The sequence below is a fragment of the Colius striatus genome, chromosome 5 (genome assembly GCF_028858725.1).
Source record: "Colius striatus isolate bColStr4 chromosome 5, bColStr4.1.hap1, whole genome shotgun sequence".
In the NCBI taxonomy this organism is placed as follows: Eukaryota; Metazoa; Chordata; class Aves; order Coliiformes; family Coliidae; genus Colius; species Colius striatus.
The window spans coordinates 57,911,708-57,928,907 of NC_084763.1; the positions used below are offsets into that span (position 1 = coordinate 57,911,708).

The 17,200-nt window shown below is 58.9% G+C and overlaps 1 protein-coding gene across 2 annotated transcripts in view; it reads right to left on the minus strand.

Annotated features, from left to right (window-relative positions):
• Positions 1 to 1,287: 1,287 nt before the first annotated feature.
• CCDC12 (coiled-coil domain containing 12) overlaps positions 1,288 to 17,200 on the minus strand; it is a 41,128-nt gene continuing 25,215 nt past the window's right edge. The window contains exons 2-7 of one of the 2 annotated variants that reach the window (XM_061996253.1): positions 14,798 to 14,868; positions 5,658 to 5,737; positions 2,707 to 2,768; positions 2,574 to 2,608; positions 2,167 to 2,243; positions 1,288 to 2,097 (exon numbers count right to left, since the gene is read on the minus strand). In XM_061996253.1, the coding sequence (XP_061852237.1) occupies positions 2,018 to 2,097; positions 2,167 to 2,243; positions 2,574 to 2,608; positions 2,707 to 2,768; positions 5,658 to 5,737; positions 14,798 to 14,868 (405 nt within the window). In that variant the 3' untranslated portion in view covers positions 1,288 to 2,017. Of the gene's footprint in view, positions 2,244 to 2,573; positions 2,609 to 2,706; positions 2,769 to 5,657; positions 5,738 to 14,797; positions 14,869 to 17,200 lie in introns of both variants that reach the window. The other variant, XM_061996252.1, reaches the window with a different exon arrangement.

Genomic DNA, 17,200 nt, shown 5'->3' on the forward strand with positions numbered 1-17,200 from the left:
AGAAGTTAACCCAAACCAAAGCCAGGCCTCGGTGATTCTGAGGGCTGCTGTACCCTGAGGCTCTGGGGGCAACTCATCTGAGTTAAGGTCCATGGTGGATCAGTTAAAGTGCATTAAGACCCTGGGAGGACATTCTCACCCAGAACTAGAGTGGCTTCGTTTGATTTGGCTCAGTCCATCCCCAAAGCCTGGAATGATCACACGGGTGCACTTAATGATGCACAGAGGGCTGGCACAGCTCCCCAGGGATGCTGCTGGGAGGGAAGCTGATGTGGGCCATCCCCCAGTGAAAGGTCATTTCCCAGGTCCTCCAGGCAGCCAAGCTGAGAGATAAAAGTGTCACAGACAACTCAGGTGCTTTGGCAAGTGGCAGTTTCCAGTCCCAGCAAGCTGTGATGCCCTGGGAGGGCTCTGCCATCATCTCTGCACAGCCCAGAGCCCAAGGGTCTGCAGTAAAACAAATGTTCCCAGAGAAATCAGAGACAGGAGGCAGAGTCAATGCAGAAACACAGGATCAGAGAATCATTTGGATTGTTAAAGCCCTTGAAGCTCCTTGATTCCACCATTCCCCAGCACTGCCACAGCCACCACTGACCCATGGGCTCAGCCCCACAGCTCCAGGCTTTGGGGTCCCTCCAGGGATGGGCACTGCCACACAGCCCTGGGCAGGGCTGGACAGCCCTTGGGGGAAGGAATTGTTCCCCAGCTCCAACCTCAACCTCCCCTGGGGCAACCTGAGGTTGTTTCTTCTCACCCTGTCCCTTGGGAGCAGGGACCATCCGTCTCCTGGCCACATGCTGCCGTGAGGGAGCCGCTGCCTGCCCTCAGGCTCCTCCTGCCCGGGCAGGACACCGCCGTGCCCGCAGCTCCCCGCAGCACCCCGGGCTCAGGGCGCAGCGGGGGCCGGGCAGGGGCGTCCCGGGCGGGCAGCAGCCGGAGTGGTGCCGGCGGCTCCGTGCGCGGGGCTCTGGTGACATCTACAGGACGTTGCACAGAGCCCAGGCTGCGCCTCCCGCCTCCTCCACAGCAAGGAACGCACCTCGTGTGCCAGCCCAGGCGGCCAGTGACCCGGCACACAGCCCTGTGACTGCCTGGAGGCCAGTGGGGTTCCACAGGGATCAAGCACCTGGGTGAGGGCACAGAGGGACCTTCAGCAAGTTCCCTGCTGGCACCAAACCGGCTGATGCACCAGAGACTGAGCTGCCAGCCAGCGAGAGCTGGGCACAGAGCGACCTGCTGAGGGTCAGAGTCCTGCAGCTGGGCAGGAACAAGCCCACCCAGAACAAGTGACAGCTCCCTCCTTCCACTGAGGGATTCTTTTATTGAGAAAAGGTTTGGTAACAACAAGCTCGGTGAATGACAAACCCTACAGAGCAGGTGCTGCAGAGCCTGGGGCGCTGGGAAGCTTCAGGGAGCAGAACAAACCCCACGTTAACCTCAGCTGGAGGCCTCATCCTGAGCCACACAGCCCCTGGCAGTGCATGTGCTGGGGCTGAGCGTGGATGTTGCCAAACACTCAGAGACAGCTGTGAGACGTGGTCGTGCCCCACGGGGCACTGCATCAGCCCTCCCACGGAGAGGAGCACCTCAGACAAGGCACCTCAGCACTGGAACAGCAGCACCAGTCCCCTGGGAAGCGGCTGTGCCTCTCCACAGGCTGCTGTTGGCTGTGTGGGCACCTTCTTGCTCCCCCAGCAAGTGTTAGGCTGAATTTACCTTCTTTGGCCCTTTTTGCTCAGACCTTCCTTGCTCTGAGTCTTGGCAGCTGAGGTTCAAGCTAACGTGGGCGTCTGCTCTGCTTCCAGCATCCCTCTGCGGTCCCCAAAAGCTCTCTGTGACGTGCTCCTCGGTGGAACACAGAGGAGAGGGGGCAGCAGGGCTCCTGAGCTCTGCCCCTCTGCTTCCCAGGGGACTGGTGAGCAGCAGGTCCCAGCGAGGCGCCTCTCCCTGGCAGCACCGCGCTGGATGGCAGCGGCGAAGCCCCAGAGCCCAGGCCCAGGGCTGTGGGACGGACTTCTCACTCAGAGTCGCTTCCCTCTTGCTTCACTGACCCCACAGCAGATGCCAGTTCCTCCTCCTGCCCTTTCAAGCGCTCCCCTGCAAGGAGAAGCAGCAGTGGTGAGGTGCAGCCCAGGCGCGGGGGAGCCCCGGCAGCCCCGCACGCACGGATCAGCTCCGCGATGGCTCTCTGCGTCCTCTTCTCCAGCTTCTCCAGCTTCTTGGCCACGTCTCGCTTCAGATCCCTGGGGAGCAGAGGGACAAGGTCACGGCCTGTCCCCAGCCCGGGCTGGTGTGAGCGCTGGGGCCACGTTCCACCGGCGGAGCAGTGACTGCTCCTGGCTCCCGCCACCCGCCGGCCCCACGCTGAGCGTCTTTGTGCCCAGAGCCACGTGGGGGCCGTGCAGCCCCAGGGGACCCGTGGCTGCACTGCTGCAAGCAGCCAAAGGGCAGCCAGCTGCCCCCTCCCTCCCCAGCAGCAGGGCTGGGTTTGCCAGCTGAAGCGCTTTTAACCCAACCAAGGTGACGGCGACCCCCCGCTGGCAGCGACATCCCTCTCCCAGGGTGACACTCACCAGTCCGGCTTCCTGGGAGCCAGGTTTGCCAGGTCCTGGGGAGCAAGAGGAGACACCCAGTGAGCGCTGCAGCTGAGGCTCAGGCCTGGGCACAGGCACACAGACCCGGCAGAGCAGCCCTGTGTGTACCTACCACCTCGTCGATGAGGGGCTCCGGCCTGGCAGCCTCCAGCTGGTCCTTCACCATCTCTTCCACTAGATGGGGGAAGAGGACAGAGATCAGGAGAAGAAAACACCCACCAGAGCTCTGGCCTCGCTTCACAAAAGCTTTTGCAACAGCCCATCTGAACACCTTTGCTTTGAGAGCACGTGGGTACAGTCACACGTGTCCCTCTGCCCCCCAAACCCAGCCGGAGACTCCTAAAACCCATCTGGGAAGTGATGCAAACCACGGAAAACCAGCAACAGCAGCAACAGTTCTGCTGGGTCCAAGCCCTCCTCTTGTCAGAGCTGCAGCTAATCAGCTTCTCTGCAGGTCTATCAACTGGAATTTGACTCACTGTGACTCATTGACAAGGCCTGAGACAGCTTGGAGGAATCAAGCTCCAGCCCAGACCTTACCTAAAGGTCTGCAGACACTGGGGCTAATGGCAAGGAATCGGATGGGCAGGGCCCTGCAGAGCCCAGCCAGTGCCAGCCCCTGCTCAAGCAGGTTCCCCTGGCTCAGGGGGCACAGGAAACCTCCTGAGCAGGAGCCTCCACACCCTCCCTGGGCAGCCTGGGCCAGGGCTCCCTCACCTCAGCACCAAAGGACTTGCTCCTCTTCAACAGCCCCAGTTTCTGCAGCCTTTCCTCCTCACACACATGTTCCATCCCCTCAGCACCCTGGGAGCCCTCCCTGGCCTCTCTGCAGCAGTTCCCTGTCTCTCTGCAGCTGGGGAGCCCAGCACTGGGCACAGGGCTCCAGCTGAGGCCCCAGCAGGGCAGAGCAGAGGGGCAGCACAACCTCCCTGGCCCTGCTGCCCACACTCTGCTGGATGCCCCCAGGCTGCCATTGGCTTCTTGCCCCCCAGCCCACGCTGCTGCTCATGGTTCTTTGCACTGCCAGGTCACCCTGTGCTGGGGCAGGGGGTTGTTCCTCCCACATACAGAACACAGCCCTGTATCCTTCAGCTCTGTGGGTAGGGAAGGAGTGGGCACCAGGAGCACATCCCCGAGGGCTGACTCCTGCTCCAGCAAACAAAACATACCCAGAGCACATGTGAGTCCCAGCTCCTCCATCCTCCCTCCCCACCCCCTGCACAGAGGGCCCGGGGCCAGACAGGTTGGTGCCTCCACACATGGCAACAGCTGCCCACGGGCACTGCAGCTCCAAAGCCGAGCTGGCAGAGGGCAGCAGCTTCATTGGAAAAGGGCAGAAAAGCTGCTCCCCAAGTCCAAAGCAGTGGGAGAGATGCAGAAGTGGCAGCGTTGCCACCTACCTACGCAGCCCAGCTCTGCCCTGCTCCCAGGGGCAGCCTTTTAGTCAGGGCCTTTAAAAAGAGAATCAGTTCCAGGAGGACTCGGTACTTCAAGATCAAGGGAACTTTTGTACCCTTCACCTTCCTCTCAAGAGCTCTGGAGGTCCAGCAGTAGGAAACAGCAGCCTGAACACCCTGGACTCATGACTCATATTTGTTTAAAGCTAATTCAAACAAAAACCAGCCTGAATCTCCTTGAGAACGCTCCAGTGAGAGCTCCCCAGCCCTGAGCAGCAAAAGCCTTTGCTCTGGGGCCGGACTCACACCCCACTTGTGCAATGCAGGGTGTGCAGACCCATGGGAGGGAGGGGATGATGAAGCAATGGGGCTGCAAACACCCCGCGGTGCAGGGCTGCAGGCACTCAGCAACCAGGGCCTGCACAGCTCACACCAGCAAGCTGCACACAGAAAGCTTCCACACCTGGGGCTGGACAGGAGCACAGCTTTCCAAGCCAAGATTTAGCCAAGAAGGCCAGTGGCAGCCTGGCTGGGCTCAGCAGTGGGGTGGCAGCAGGCTCAGGGCAGTGCCCATCCCCTGAGGCTGCAGCTCCAGGGCTGTGTCAGTGCTGGGCTCTGGGAGGCTGCAGCTCCAGGGCTGTGTCAGTGCTGGGCCCCTCACTCCCTGCCACAGGGACACTGAGGGGCTGCAGCGTGGCCAGAGCCGGGCACAGAGCTGGGGAAGGGGCTGGAGCACAAGGGGCTGGGGAGGGGCTGAGGGAATGGGGGTGCTCAGCCTGGAGGAGGCTGAGGGGAGACAGGAGCACTCTCTGACACTCCCTGACAGGAGGCTGCAGTGAGGTGGGGGTCAGGCTCTGCTCCCCAGTGGTAGGACAAGAGGAAACAGCCTCAGCTCACCCCAGGGGAGGCTGAGGCTGGAGCTGAGGCAGAACTGTTTCCCTGAGAGGGGTGTCAGCCCCTGTGCCAGGCTGCCCAGGGAGCTGGGGCAGTGCCCAGCCCTGGAGGGATCCCAAAGCCCTGGGGCTGAGGTGCTGAGGGGTGGCTGTGGCAGGGTGAGGGGAGGGCTGGAACTCAAATGATCTTAAAGGTCTTTTCCAACCCAAATGATTCTGTGATCAATGATTTTTGGAAAAGAATCCCAGGATCCCAGCATGGTGGGGGCTGGGAGGGTCCTGCAGAGCTCAGCCAGCCCCAGCCCCTGCTCCAGCAGCTTCCCCTGGCTCAGGGGGCACAGGAACGTGTCCAGGTGGGGTTGGAAACCTCCAGAGCAGGAGCCTCCACACCCTCCCTGGGCAGCCTGGGCCAGGGCTCCCTCACCTCACAGTAGGGAAGCTTTCCCTTGTGTTTCAGTGGAGCCCATGCTCTTGGCAGCATGCTGCTGGGTGCTGGGCCCTGTGCTGGTTCACTGGCCCTCCAGCCACAGGCACTGCCTCATTCTCTCTGGGAGCACCACTGGGGAGGAGGCTCAGGGGTGGGAGGGGATGGGATGTGGTGTTAGAGAGGCTCATGACAGCAGCCACTGAGTCCTGCAAAGGGCCCTGTGTGTGTTTTCCCTACCTGAAAGCCTCTGGCACAGAGGAGCAGCTGAGGCCTCACCACAGGCACCAGCACCACTCCTGCTTTCCTGCTCCCTCATTCCACCTCCCACCCTCCCACTTGCACTTACCTGGAGCTGGCCTGGCCTGGGGCATCTTCCTCTTCTTCAGCTCCTCATCCTCAGGCTCATAGTTTCGCAGCTTGAGCTCCCTTGGGAGGAAAGAGAAGAGCTCAGAGCAGTGAAATCACTGTCACTCTGGGATTTCATGGACTTGGCTGGACTCTCTTCCTATCCTGGGAAGCCTGGGGAGGAAGAGGAGCAGCCAACTGAGCCAGGAGGTACCAGGACTTGAGGCTGTGATGTCCAGCATCTGGCCTCAGGCTGCAGAGCCGTGCTGACAAAGTGCCTGCAGAATGCAAACCTTCAGTGGCTCTCAGACTTGGTGCTCTGCTTAGGCTCCCATTCCCAAGGATCTCCTTGCAGCTGAAAGGGAACCAAACACAGACTTGCTAGGGTCAGATCAGCTAGAGCAAGAGAGCCTGGTGTGTAGCAAGCTGCTGCTTTCAGTCCAGCAGGATGTCACCATTGCACCCTGACAAGCAATGTCCTCCCACCACTGGGTTTGCACATGGGATGGAGCTGGGGCTGCTTGGCCTCTTTGGCACAGAGCTGAGAGGTCTCCTGTTTGCAAGAGAGGCTCCCAGATCCCTCATTTCAAGGGGCACATGCTCTGGAGACCTAGTTCCTGGTACAGGAAGGGTGCCCAGCCCTTTGAGACAGTGCTGCAGGGCTTCAGCCCCAACCTGGGGAGCACACAAGGAAGAGGAACTGAAGTTTAAACCTGCTCCCCAACACTCCTCCCACCCCAAATGCCCCATCTCAGCTTGCAAACAAAAGCCTTGCAGCCCAGCACTGCCCCAGCACTGGAGGTGCAGCCACAGGATTAAATCACTCATGATTTATGACCATGATTCATGATTTATGAGCAATTCATGATCCCTCTCTGACACTCCCTGACAGGAGGCTGGAGGGAGCTGGGGGTAGGTCTCTCCAGTAATGAGTGACAGGGCAAGAGGAAAGGGGCTCAGGTTGCCCCAGGGGAGGTTGAGTTTGGAGCTGAGGCAGAACTGTTTCCCTGAGAGGGGTGTCAGCCCCTGTGCCAGGCTGCCCAGGGCCATGGGGCAGTGCCCAGCCCTGGAGGGATCCCAAAGCCCTGGGGCTGAGGTGCTGAGGGGTCAGTGGTGGCTGTGGCAGGGTGAGGGCAGGGCTGGGACTGCAGGAGCATCAAGGTCCAACCCAAATGATTCTGTGAACAGAAAGCCCTCAGTCCTTGCCAAGGCCCAGCAGGGCAGGCTGTGGCACAGAGGGGCTGAGCAGTGGACAGGGAGCAGCTGCCACACAGGAGTGCAGTGGAGCCCTGCTCAGACCCTTCCTGAGCCCAGGTACAACTGCAGGAGCCAGGAGAAAACAAACTCAGCTCCATCCCTTTAATTAACCACATCTCTCACACCTGCCTCTGGTGCTGAGCTCTCCCTGCAGCTGCCTCCTTGGGGGCTCAGATCTTAGAGTCACAGAGCCCTCGACTGCTTTGGGTTGGAAAGGACCTCAAAGGACCTCATCCCCTGCCATGGGCAGAGACACCTCCCACCAGCCCAGGCTGCTCCCAGCCCCATCCAAGCTGCCCTTGGACACTGCCAGGGCTGGGGCAGCCACAGCCTCTCTGGGCAGCCTGTGCCAGGGCCTCAGCACCCTCCCAGGGAACAGCTTCTGCCTCCCATCTCAGCTCAGTCTCCCCTCTGGCACTTGGGAGCCAGCAGCCCTTGTCCTGGCACTCCAGGCCCTTGCCCAAAGTCCCTGCCCATGTCTCTTGGGGACCCCTCGAGGGACTGGAGGCTGCTCCAAGGGCTCCTGGAGCCTTCTCCAGGCTGAGCAGCCCCAACTCTCTCAGCCTGTGCTCACAGCAGAGGGGCTCCAGCCCTGGCAGCAGCTCTGGGGCCTCCTGTGCACTGGCTCCAGCAGCTACACGTCCTTCTGCTGGTGGCCCCAGAGCTGGAGGCAGCACTGCAGGGGGGTCTCAGCACAGCAGAGCAGAGGGGCACCATCCCCTCCCTCCAGCTGCTGCCCACACTCCCTGGCACCCAGCCCAGGCTGCAGGGGGCTTTCTGTGCTGTGGGCACACACTGATGGCTCACAGGCAGCTTTCCACCCCCAGCACCCCCAGTCCCTGTGCTCAGGGCTGCCCTCACCCCACTCACCCCCAGCCCGTGCCTGGCACTGCCCTGACCCACCTGCAGCCCCTGCCCTTGGTGTGTTTGTCCATGAGAAGTTCAGAGGCCTTGTCTCCCCTTTTTCTGTGCACAAGTGTTATCTGTGACTGCAGACACACAAGCAGCAGAGCAGTGCTACCCCAGGCAGCTCCAAGGCAGGCAAGGGTTAAGAACACACATGTATTAGAAGAAGCTGCTTGTGTTGCACAGAGATGGGTGACCCAAAGTTCAGGTGGCAGCAGTTCCTCCAGCCCTGAGCTCCACAGACAGCCCAGGGTGCTGCCCAAATGATGAATGACCTGAGGCCCCAGGAAAAGCAGACCCAAGCAAACCCCAAAGCAGAGCTGACAATGGGCTGTGTGGCAGAAGGGGCAGAGGGGAGGAAGGGGAGGGGGTGCAAACACAGCAGGAGCTCTTCAAGCCCCTCAGGAGGGACTGAGTGTCCCAGCACGAGCTGGGCTCGAAGCATTTGGGCTTCAGGGTGGCATCAAGCTCCTGCAGGCTCCCTAGAAGAGTTTATCAGCATCTCCTTAGGAATGATGGCTGTGGCCAGGCCAGAGCTCCTGCTCCTTGAGCAGCTTGAGCTCCACGAGCACCCTGAGCAGTGTTTTCCCAGCCCCAAGGAGTCCCAGGGCTGGAGGGGGTGACAGCCTCACAGTGGGTGCAGGTCTGTGCTGGCACCTCCTGGGACTGCAGTAGCTGCAGTAATCAGAGGCAAGCCATGGACACAGCCTCTCCTGAAAGCCCATCACAGCAGCAGGCTCCCTTTTCTGGGTCAGGAATGCCTCAAAATGCCACTTTGCTACTCTGGCTCTGAGCCCTTCTGAGAAGCAGGGGGTGGAAAGGGCAGAGGTATGCACAGAATGCAGACAGCTATCTCCATGCAAAACACTCCAAGCTGGCTGCAAGGTTGGTCCTGTGCTTCATCCCTCCCATAGAAGGGATGTCTCTTGGGCTGCATCATCAAAACAAAGCGATTTCCAGCAGCCAGATCCCAGCTGACACTTTCTGAAGTGCCATGGCAGAGCCCTTCTGTTCTTTGGCAGCAGTTTAGGGAAGAGCTGGGTGTTTTCCACCCTCTCTCTCAGCCACCTCAGGCCATTTCTTATCCAAAGCCCTGGAGAAATGCCATCAGGTTTGACAACTGGCTCCCCTTTGACCTCCCCAAAGCTGCTCCAGAGCCTCTGTTCTCAGAGCCTTCCCTTTTTCTCTGTGGCAGCAACTGCACCTTGCTTGAAACCAAACGTCCTGGGCCACCACTGCCACGTTGCCCTCTAAAGAGGAACCAGCACAAGAAGGGCATTTTATTTCTCTGCATCTCCAAAACTCACTCAACTCCTGGCTGGGTCCTGGGAAGCCTCACTCAAACGTGGCAAGAAGCCAATGCTCAGAGGGTGCTGAGGAGGTCTCACACCCTTGAAGCCTCGAGTCCACTGGTGGTTTGGTGGAGCCTCCTCTGTTCCTCACGTGCTCTGTGAGGGCAGGAAGGTTTGAAGGAGCAGGGACAAGGCTGCCAGACAATCAAGGATGGGAAACCAAGAGACTCCATCAGCAAGCCAAGAGGTTTTGGGTCCAGGTTGGAGGGAGCTGAGCTACTGAGGAACCCAGAAGGAGCTGGAGATGTTGGGGTACCTGCAGGGTGAAGGGTCCCCCAAGGCAGCACTCAGATGTTCTTCAGTGGCAGCAAACGCTCCTCAAAGTGCCTCTTCCCTTTTCTGGTTCCAGTTGCAAACCACACACCACAAGTCATTTTAAAGCTGTTTCTACAGGTCACCTAAATTCTTTGGCCAGGAAAAATTCCCTTTAGAACAGGTTTAAGTGAGTGACAAGCTTACTCTTCCTCCTTGCGCCTGCAGAGCCCAGGGAGAGAACCAGATAACGAGCATCTGGGCAGAGGTTTCAGGCTTGGGCTCTTGCAGCCTCTTTGCTGCACTTGTCTGCAGTCACCTGGCATGTGCAGGGTGCTGTGTGATCACCCAGGGTGCTGAGGGAACCCCACAGCACTGTCACCCTTCAGGGGCACTGGGAGACTTGTATACAACATCCCATCCATCCTGGCACAGACTTAATTGCACACAATCATGGAATCATAGAATGGTGGGGGCTGGCAGGGCCCTGCAGAGCTCATCCAGTGCCAGCCCCTGCCAAAGCAGCTTCCCCTCCATCAGGCCTCACAGCATCACAACCCTCTCCTTTTGTTTTTGCATTTCACTCCCCTGTCCAGCCTGTCCCCTTGCAGACAGCTTTGACATCTCATCTTTGGCATCACCACCTCCTGCTGTAGCCCTCCTGGAGGCCTCCCTACAGCTGGGCTGGCTCCAAAGGCTGTTGTAGTGAGGTGAGGTTGGTCTCTTCTCCCAGCCAACAAGTGATGGGACAAGAGGAAAGGGGCTGGAGTTGCCCCAGGGGAGGTTGAGGCTGGAGCTGAGGCAGAACTGTTTCCCTGAGAGGGGTGTCAGCCCCTGTGCCAGGCTGCCCAGGGAGCTGGGGCAGTGCCCAGCCCTGGAGGGACCCCAAAGCCCTGCGGCTGAGGTGCTGAGGGCCAGGGGTCAGTGGTGGCTGTGGCAGGGTGAGGGCAGGGCTGGGACTCCAATGATCTTAAAGGTCTTTTCCAACCAGAACGATGCAATGATTCTATGGGAGGAAGGTCTGCACATGTCCAGGCTGCCTCTGTGTGCACAGTGACCTACCCAGCCACCAACAGACACCCTGAGATGATCTGCACCTGCTCCCACTGCAACACCCAGAGATGACTTTCACCTCCCAAACACACCACGTCAGCCAAGGCTCTCCTCACACCCTCTCTTGCAGTAGGACAGAAGCATCTGTAACACAGAGGTGCAGAGCTGTTGTTTGATCCAGAGGACAAAGGTGTCTCCTGGATTCCTTACCCAAGGCAAAGAAGCAAGTGACAAGCAGAGGCAGAGAGCCATGAGCTCTCTGTGCTGGGAGAGGGCTGCCTCTGCTGGAATAGCTGAGCGTGTTGGAGCACATCCTCCTCCTCCTCCCTGCACTGGGGCTGAAAGGCACTTGAGGAATGCTGAGAAACAGAGGCCTTTGTTATCAGCTTGAGCCCCCAGAAGCTGCTGAAGCAGCTGGTTTCTCAGGACATGCTTCTCAGGGGAGCACAGATGGGGAGAGATGGATTTATCTCCAGGTGTGGCAGGAGGAGAGCTGCAGGAGAACCTCTGCAGAGAGTCACAGCATCAGTAGGGTTGGAAAAGACCTTGAAGGTCACTGAATCCTCACACTGCCATGGCCAGCACTAACCAGAGCCAAGAGCTGGGTAGGAGGGACCAGGTTTTCACCTGTGGCTGCTCACCCTTGAGCTGGGCAGAGGGACACCCAGTCTGCCCCAAGCAAAGACAGGATCACCATCAAACACAGAAACAGCTTCTGTGAGGGGGGTGCAGCCAGGCTTTGGACCATGAAGCTCCATGGGACCCTCCCTGCAGAGGTACCTCCTAACACAGCTCTAACTGGAGGGGAGGTCCATGGCACCCTCACAGAAGAGGGAAGGGCATCAAAATGGGGACAGGCAGCTTCAGAAGGGAACCCAGATCCTGCCAGCTCCTGAATCTCCCCACCCAGGTGGATTTGGCCACCCAAACCCCTGTTCTCCATTCTCCAGCCCCAGGCAAAAGGTGTGACAGTCCCCAGTCTGGCCCATTCCCATCTCCTCCTGCCCTGGGCAAGCAGCTCCCCCTGCTCCCAGACCCTGGAGACACAGGGTGATGATGGAGCCCAACTCACAGCATGGAGCCCAGCTGGGCTGGAATGTGTCCAGAGAAGGAGCCTCCACAGCCCATCTGGGCAGCCCCTGCCAGGGCTCCCTCACCTCTGCAGGGAAGAAGCTTTTCCTTGTGTTGCTTTGGAACCTCTTCTGTTCCAGCTTGTTCCTGTTGCCCCTTGTCCTGTCACTGGCCAGAGAACAGCCTGGCTCCATCCTGCCATCACACTGCTGGCTCATGCTCATCCTGCTGCCCACCAGCACCCCCAGCTCCCTTTCCCCTACACTGCTCTCTAAGGGTTGGAAGGGACCTGCAAAGCTCATCCAGTTCAACCCCCCTGTCAGAGCAGCACCACCTAGAGCAGGGCACACAGGGACTCATCCAGCAGGGTTGGAATGTCCCCAGAGCAGGAGAAGCCAAGCTGAAGCTAACACTGAGCAGACTTGCTGATGTATTTCTTTGTGCAGGGGCTACCATAAAGGAAAGCCCAGTGTGTCTGCCCCAGGCTGTGCCATTGTTCCCACATCTCCCTCCCCCAGGGCCTCCCAGAAGTTCCCCTCCATGAGCAGCACAGCACAGAGCTGTGACTCCAAAGGGTGAGCGTGGAAACAAGCCCCTGATCCCCAGCAGCTCACTGAAGCTGCTTCTAGTTCAACTGAAGACTTGAAGATGTATTTTGCCTCCATCTCCCCGCTCCAAGCCCTGCCTCGGGCTCTTATTCACGCTGCCAAGCTCCACTGGAGGAACTGCAGCCCAGCTCCCAAGGCCTCCCTGCTTCCCCAGGGGCTGGCTGCTGGTGCCAAGCTCCAGGCAGCTCGTCCTGCAGCTCTCCCAGCCCCAAAGCAAGTGGGAGGAGCGGAAGGGCTGAAGTCCACCCACGCCCTGTTCCCTGCAGAGGCGGATGGTGCTTCCCGGTCAGGGAGCTGAGCCTGGCTGCCTTACAAAAACCATCCTCCCCAGCTGAGAGCTTTGCACTGACAGATACAAACTCCCCCGAGAGCTCAGATCAGAGATAGAGCCCCAGCTGAAATTGCTGCCCGTGTATCAGGGCTTTCACAGAGGCCTTTGACAGGCTGGCTCCCTGCAGATAAAAACAAGGAACCAAACAAGAATCAGAAAGAAAAGGGGAGGGGGAGGAGGGGAAGAGATTTGAATCAATCAGAGACTAAAAAGAAACAGGAAGCTGCCAAGGCGTGTGTCCCCACACAGGCAGAGAGGTGTGTGGAGGGAGGCTCCTGTGGCTGCCCCCGGGCTGAAGGGGGGCTGTGGGGGCTGCAGGGATGGAGGAGGAACCGGCCTGTGCTGAAAGCCCCAGGTGCTGCCTGGCTTTTGGGGCCCTGGGTGCAGCTCAGCCCTGCAGAGGGGCCACGGCATTGTGTCCTGAGGCACCCCGTGGGGTGCTCGTGCTGGCGTTCAGCCCCGGAGAGCAGCACGGCCGTGGACAGGCTGGTGTGGGGCGAGGGGTGCCCTGCAGGGAAGGCACATTTTGGCTGCCAGGGCATCTCCTCTCTCAAATTCAGGGTCAATGCCAAGGGATTCTCTGAGTTATCTCAGTGGGAGCCCTCGCTGGCCTCTCTCCAGCACTTCCCTGTCCCTCAGTACGTGGCTGACTGGAGCCAGGAGTTCCCACTCAACACCTTTACCCTCTACATACAACCTCAGGGAAAGTTTCAAGGGCATCACCCAGAGGCAGGGGAAGGCTTTGTGCAGAACCTGCCACAGGATGAGAGCTCACCAACGGGCACTGGTGGAAAAAGTGACTTGGCAGCTTCACGGCAGTGACGCCAAAGAAAACCACATCAGCCCCAGGCTGCTCGGGAGCACGTGCACACAGCAGCAACCCCCAGCCTGGAAGTCACTCTGAGTGCAAGCAGGAGAGGGTTTGTTCAGAGATTGCAGAGACCAGCTCAGAGCTGCAGGTTGGCAGCAGGAGTGCATTGCATCGCTGGTACAGGAGTGCATTGCTGGTACAGGCAGCCCAGGCCGCACGCTGCAGCACCCGGCCACGCCGTGTATTGACTGGCAGGGCTGGAAAGCAACACCTGTGTATTCATTATTCATCATCATTTCCAAGCTCTCCAGCTCCTGTTTCAGCTTCAGCCCAGACCTCGTGTCTTTTCTGGCACAAACTCAACCGTGGCACCCACAAAGCTGGGAAAGAAACCCTCCCAGCCCCACAGCCGGGCAGCTGCTCCCAAGGAGGGGCCTTGCTGTGAGATCACTGAATCCTTCTGGTTGGAAAAGATCTTTTAACCACTCACCCACAGCCCTCAGCACCCACAGCTCCAGGGCTTTGGGATCCCTCCAGGGCTGGGCACTCCCCCAGCTCCCTGGGCAGCCTGGCACAGGGCTGACACCCCTCTCAGGGAAACAGTTCTGCCTCAGCTCCAGCCTCAACCTCCCCTGGGGTGACCTGAAGCTGTTTCCTCTCGTCCTGTCATTCAAATTGAATCCCCCCCTCCCTGGCCATAGACTCCTGTGAGGGAGCTGCAGAGAGTGCTGCTGGCTGCCCTCAGCCTCCTCTTCTCCAGGCTCAACACCCCCATTCCCTCAGCCCCTCCCCAGCCCCTTGTGCTCCAGCCCCTTCCCCAGCTCTGTGCCCGGCTCTGGCCACGCTGCAGCCCCTCAGTGTCCCTGTGGCAGTGAGTGAGGGGCCCAGCACTGACACAGCCCTGGAGCTGCAGCCTCAGAGGATGGGCACTGCCCTGGGCCTGCTGGTCACGCTGTCTCTGACACCAGCCAGGAGTTGTTCTCCCCAAGGCGCGAGGCTGGAGCTGTGCTTTCTCAGCAGAGCACACACAGCTCACATGCAGCAGCATCTCTGCCACACAGCCCCTACACAGGAGGTTTCTCACGGGTGGAGTGATGAGAAAAGGTCACGTTCCACATCTTCAAACCACGTTCCACACCTTCAAAGGAAACGTCACCCCCGGTGTCCAAGGCAGACGTGACGGGGTTTGTGCCGCAGGAGCCCGGCGCAGGCTCAGCGCCGACACCCGGCCCCGCTGCCCTCTGTGCTCACACCTCCCAGGGCTCAGAGGGGACCAGCCTGGGCAGCCCAACACACCCCCCAGGCTCACCATGGCACCCTGTGACTGCACCTTCCCTCAGGCTCTGCCCCTCTGTTCCCCCACCTTGGATCATTTGCAGCCCGAGGTGAAAGTCACACTAAGGGAAAGCGGAGGCAGGCAAGGGAAGATGCTCAGCAGCAGCCAGGGCTGGGACAGCACGTGCAAGAGTGCAATGAATGAATGAATGAATTAATCATTACTTGTGCTTGTCGTTCTCCTCCTCTTCATCTTCTCTGAGGTGCTTGCTCTCAGGCTCACCACTGTCCTTGTCCTGAAAGGAGAAGTTGATCTGTCAGGCCTTGGCCTCTCTGGAAACGTCAGGGAGCAAGCAGCAGCTCAGGAACCCTCCCAGAGGGCACAAGGGCAAACACCAAGGCAAGCTTTGGAATGACTTTTACATTAGAACCCCTTTAAATGAAGGCTGTTCTCCTCCTTCCTCCCTTCAGCATTCCACACCAACAGAGGTAAGGGAAACTGAGTTCTCCTCTCCCTCAGCACTGATATCCCCCATTACTGCCAACTGCACCAATGCAGAGAGCAAACAGCGAGCTGCAACCAGCAACAGGGCTGGGAAACCTCACCCTGTGCCTGAATGACCCCCTTGTGTTAAATGGCTGAGCACGAGGAGATGGGGGCACCGAGCACAGGCAGCAGCCACTGACGCCTTCACCATGTCACTGTGGCAGGACCTGGAGAGAAATCCCACCCTCCCAGCTCCAGGAGAAAGGATGGATATTATTGTGCTGCCAGAAGGCAACTAGAGGCAAACAGAAGAATCTCAGCCTGGAGAGGACTGAAGGGAGATCTCAGTAGTTATTACAAGTATTTAAAAGGTGTTTGTCAAGAGGATGGTGTGACACTTCTCTGTAGAGACCAGGGACAGGACAAGGGGTGATGGACATCAGCTGGAACACAAACTGTTCCACTTAAACACAAGGAGAAAGTCCCTTGGTGCTGAGGTGAGGGAGCCCTGGCCCAGGCTGCCCAGGGAGGGTGTGGAGGCTCCTTCTCGGGAGGTTCCCAACCCCACCTGGACACGTTCCTGTGCCCCCTGAGCCAGGGGAAGCTGCTGGAGCAGGGGCTGGGGCTGGATGAGCTCTATAAGTCCCTTCCAACCCTTCTACCATTCTAATCATGGAAGATTAGGCAGTGACCAAAGCCCACACTTGGCTGGCTCATGACCCACCACATCACCTGCAGAAGTCACAGAATGGCTGGGGTTGGAAAAGCCCTTGAAGCTGCTGGAGTCCAACAGTCCCCCAGCACTGCCACAGCCACCACTGACCCATGGGCTCAGCTCCATGGCTTTGGGATCCCTCCAGGGCTGGGCACTCTCCCATGGCCCTGGGCAGCCTGGCACAGGGGCTGACACCCCTCTCAGGGAAACAGCTCTGCCTCAGCTCCAGCCTCAACCTCCCCTGGGGCAACTCCAGCCCCTTTCCTCTTGTTCTGTCACTTAGAACTCCCCCCCCAGCCCCAGCCTCCTGTGAGGGAGCAGCAGAGAGTGCTGCTGTCTGCCCTCAGCCTCCTCTTCTCCAGGCTCAACAACCCCATTCCCTCAGCCCCTCCCCAGCCCCTTGTGCTCCAGCCCCTTCCCCAGCTCTGTGCCCGGCTCTGGCCACGCTGCAGCCCCTCAGTGTCCCTGTGGCAGTGAGTGAGGGGCCCAGCACTGACACAGCCCTGGAGCTGCAGCCTCCCAGAGCCCAGCACTGACACAGCCCTGGAGCTGCAGCCTCCCAGAGCCCAGCACTGACACAGCCCTGGAGCTGCAGCCTCCCAGGGCCCAGCACTGACACAGCCCTGGAGCTGCAGCCTCCCAGGGCCCAGCACAGGGCTCACACAGGGCCCTTTGCTTTCTCCTAAGTTGTTATTTCAGACATTTCAAGAGGCATGGAAAGAAAGCAGCAGAAATCAAACACCCATCAGCACCAAGGGGCTCAGCTCAGCTCCAGAAACACGGTGCAGCAACACCAACTGACTTTCCCTTTCACTTTCCCTTTTCCCTTTGTGAAGAGGCTTGTTTTGCATCACCCTGACACTGGCACTAACAGCTTATTAGTTAAGTTACCAGTTCTATTTATTACCCAGAGGAGCAGTGGATAGCAGATGTTAACAACAACGAGCTGGGAAGGGGCTTGTTTGGTTCTTACACTGATTAACTGATTTAATTCAACCACTGAATGAAGTGGTTCAACACACCTGCCCTTATTTTGCCAAGTACATCATTACAGATAGTAACATCCTCCTTGAAGCACTTGCTTTTCTGATTGAACTCCTCAGCATCCTCCCAGTGAAAAGCACAACAGCTTTAGCTGAGCCTTTACTTCCTCCAGCATGGCTGGCTCCAAGAGGAGGGTTACACCCGTTACCTGGTCATAAACACACAGCATTTGCATTACCTGGCTGTGATTCACTCTGCCATTCATGCACAGGGGCTGCTGTGCCAACATCCATCTGCCTTCCAGCAGACAGAACATGAGCCAGCCCCGTGCCCAGGTGGCCAAGAAGGCCAAGGGCAGCCTGGCCTGGATCAGGATCAGTGTTGTCAGCAGGAGCAGGGAGCTGATCATTGCCCTGGCCTCGGCTTTGGGGAGGCTGCACCT